The sequence below is a fragment of the Helianthus annuus genome, chromosome 4, assembly GCF_002127325.2.
Source record: "Helianthus annuus cultivar XRQ/B chromosome 4, HanXRQr2.0-SUNRISE, whole genome shotgun sequence".
Classification (NCBI taxonomy): domain Eukaryota; kingdom Viridiplantae; phylum Streptophyta; class Magnoliopsida; order Asterales; family Asteraceae; genus Helianthus; species Helianthus annuus.
Genome location: NC_035436.2, coordinates 59,620,155 through 59,623,908, shown reverse-complemented (window position 1 = coordinate 59,623,908; position 3,754 = coordinate 59,620,155). Strand labels below are relative to the sequence as shown.

Below are 3,754 nucleotides of genomic sequence, written 5' to 3'. Positions count from 1 at the left end.
AGAAAATAAAAACACATAAAACCAAATTAGTATATATAATAAAAAATATATGAAAAAGTTAAATAAGAAAATAAAAACACATATAAAACCAAATTAGTATATTTTAACTTAAATTCGGCCACCATCAACTCATTCGCTCTCTAATTTATCTATGTTGTCTCTTTCCCCTGGCCACCCTCAACTCAAACGACACCACCACACCCAACCCACGGTTGCCGCCTAAACCTTCACCACCAAAAAACACCCACCAGCGAGTATGATGAGAGAGAAGGATTAGAAACAATTGTTATTTTCTTAATTTAATAACAATATATTTGACATCTTGGTAAAAAAAATATTTATCTCATCAAATTATTTACCGGTTACAAGTCATGAATGATATTGTTTGGAAAGTGTCATGTGGAAGACTATCTTATAAATTCATTACAAGTTACAAAATAATTTGAACATATACATATAACATACTTTTCCTTGAGGCCAGTCCCAATATTAATTAAAACCTCTGACGATCTATTCTTCAAAGTCACAAGCATCCATTTTTCAAACACGTTATGATTTTTTCTTTCTATAGGGGAACAATGACCAACAACCGCTCGTGCAACCATCTTTTCTCCTGCATTTCAAACATTCACACTTAGTCATCTCACACACATCTTTATAAACATAACTTTTATTATCTTATTTAATAATATATCTTTTATCTTTATTTATGATCAGGTTAAGAAAAACAATCTAAGGTCCCGATGAGGAGAAAAAAAGTAGATAAAATATCTCAATAGTGCAGAACCAAACCGTTTTTGTTGTCTAAGGGGCTGTTTGTTTACCTCTTAATGAGACTCTTAATGGTTCAGACCTCTTACTGGTTCAGCACTTAATGGTTCAGATTGTTTGTTTCGCAAACAGATGTCTGAATGGTTCAGAGTTTGCCTCTGAATGGTTAAGTATTATACTGAGTCTGAATTGTTAAGACATCTAATCTGAATTTATCAGACATTTGCCTCTGAACAGTCCAACATTATACTGCATCTTAATGGTGCAGAACTCTTACTGGTTCAGCACTTAATGGTTCAGACCTCTTACTGGTTCAACATTTAACCATTCAGGAATTGCCAAACGGTCTGTTAGTTACTTGTTCGGCACTAAAATATTATTAAAAAGCGGTTGAATCGGACCGTAAAAACACCTAGGTCAAAGTCAATCAATGCTTGTGATACACTCATGATATGATATTTTCATTGTCCAAAACTATTAAAAAAATTTAAAAACTCCCAAGTAACATATACAATATAATAAAAATTGCCGACCTAACCGTGTATACACACGTGTTGCTCGGGGAATGATTAAATGTACAACTTAAAAAAAACATTTGTTGAAAATATGTACAAGCCTTCAAATTCATTAGTTATCGGCCTGCCGTGTCCAATTTTTGTATGTATATGGACACTTTAATTAGGATAATAAATAAATATATAAACAAATAAAAACCATAAATTTATAAACTCGCTTATCTTGATAATCCTTTCATTTTTTTCATGCAAAAACATATATAATTTGCATAGAACAAGTGCTGACCAGTGCTAAAACTTAAGGCCACTTTTATGGGTTCCCAGGAACCCATTTGGTTTAGAAAAAATGGGAAAAATTAGTGAGAACTTCGTATGATTTGAGAAAAATTGTGAGAATTATTGAGAATCTACCAAAAGAAACCCAGTGAAAAAAGTTCTTATATCCGCCACTGCTAAAACTAGAACTTACTAATCCGGCTAGTCATAACTCATAAACCTACTAAAAATAACCGGTACGATACAGTTCGGTTTCGATACCAGTTAACGTAGCTTATCCCTAGCTTGTAACTAGTGGGTTAAGGTTAAATAAGTATTAACACTTTTTTTCTTACAACAAATTAAACTATACGTGCAAATATATTTTTATATTACTATATATAATATTTGTGTCGTATATTCTAGATACTGAACACCTATGACATACGTGATATGCTGTATCTTCTAGAAGTTGATCCAAAGGGATAACGTAAAACCATAAAAATCCTTTTTTTTTTTTTTTGAAAGGTGATAAAAAAAATCCAATTTAATAATCGATTATTTTAATCACACAAAAAAAAAAAGAAAAGAAATCATTCCGTCGTGTTTAATTTCCAAATTATTTACTCAAATACTTAAAACGCTAAAATCAAAGAAGATACGATCACCAACAAACACATGTACAGTACAACTTCCTAATGCACATTAACACTTCCAGTTTCCATAACCATTCCGTTTACGTGAAGAAAAAGATATTTTCAATTTTTCATAATTCATACCTGTCACTATTATTCCGGAGACTTCCGGCGGTGCTGCTACCGGAGCTGCCACTGCTACCACTCCTTCCGGTACTCTCTCCGCCGCTGCTACTAGTTACTCCAGAGCCTTCACTGTAACCGGAATCCGTAAACTTCTTCCACCACTCCCTCCGGTCACCGTCACCGGATTTCTCTAGCAAATCCGCCGTCGGCGATGATTTTACTCCGGCGACATTATTCCCGTTACGGTAACTGTATGAATTCGTTCGAATAGTTTTCTTCTTTTTAGATCCGATTGAAAACGGTAAAAACATGTTAATCAAAAGACCTGAATTATGATTCCGATTCATGCTTCCGTTTTTCACAACGATCCGTCCATTTTTACTACTCTCCTGCCGCTTAACGCTACCGGATTTGCTCTTCCTCCGCCGTTGACTCTGTTGACCGGTGGGAATCAACCGCCGTTCGCCGTCCTCTACGCTCTGTGTCTCGTCAACGCTAGCGTCCGTAAAGTCGCGCCTCTGTTCAACCATATCCTTCAACGATAACTCGTACGATGTTTCCGGCATGCTATTCACCATCTCCATCATCTCTCGTTGTCCTCTGGCGATCGCCTGAGCTCTCGACGCCGGAGATAACGATCGAGCATTCGGAAACCTAACCGGACTGTCCGGTGGACTTGTGCTCCGCCACAGCGGCGGAGAAAAGACGCCGGAGTCCTCATCCGTTGTTTCTAGCCGGAACTGGACGCCGGCGGTGGCGCCGGTGAAGCGGTGGTGGTGATTTGTGCGGTGGTCGTTGAAATTAGGGTTTAGATCAAGCATGATGTGCTAGAAATGTTGAAATTGGGGAGGATTTGGTACGTGTGTGTGTGTGTGTGTGTTTTGTGTGAGTGTGTGTGATTACATTGTTAATGAATGGGTTGAAGGGGCCATTTGAGACTTAAAATAGCAGGAAACTTTAATTTGGTGGCTTTTTTGTAATTATTTTAAAGTCAAGGACTTCTAGATGGTGGTCACTTTTGCCCATATTTTCTGCTTCATGTTTCACATTTGGGCCGGATGTTAAGTGTCTTCGGGTCGGGTTGTGGCATGAGGAGTTCGAATGTTTAGAAAAACAAGTTGGAGTTTGGGGTCTTTTCTAAATGTTTAATTGTTGGTTTAAGAGGACTCGGTGTCACGCCCCCCGCGCCCGGTTTGACCCGGTTCAGGAGCCGCAGGACAGAAACCCGTGGTATTTTTGTTTACAGCGGAAGTCTTAACAGGATCGTTTTAAACTTGAAAATGCCAGAGTATTATTTATTTTATAATTCGGGATAAACCCCGTAATATACAGCGGAGGAATTTCATACTTCTTTTATTTTACAAAACATGTTTGTTTATTCATTTATTTGAGCCGCTATTTCAAGCTTGAAAGTGCTCCGTAGCACTTGTTCCTGATTCATAGTAGGTCACC

At 37.3% G+C, this 3,754-nt stretch overlaps 1 protein-coding gene across 1 annotated transcript; it reads right to left on the bottom strand.

The window, feature by feature from the left end:
• Positions 1–322: 322 nt before the first annotated feature.
• Positions 323–3,224, bottom strand: LOC110886191. The gene is made up of 2 exons (XM_022133957.2): positions 2,321–3,224; positions 323–613 (listed from the first exon to the last, which is right to left on the bottom strand). Exons 1-2 carry the CDS (start codon positions 3,121–3,123, stop codon positions 550–552), a joined length of 867 nt encoding a protein of 288 aa, XP_021989649.1. The 5' UTR covers positions 3,124–3,224; the 3' UTR covers positions 323–549.
• Between the last annotated feature and the right edge of the window lie 530 nt (positions 3,225–3,754).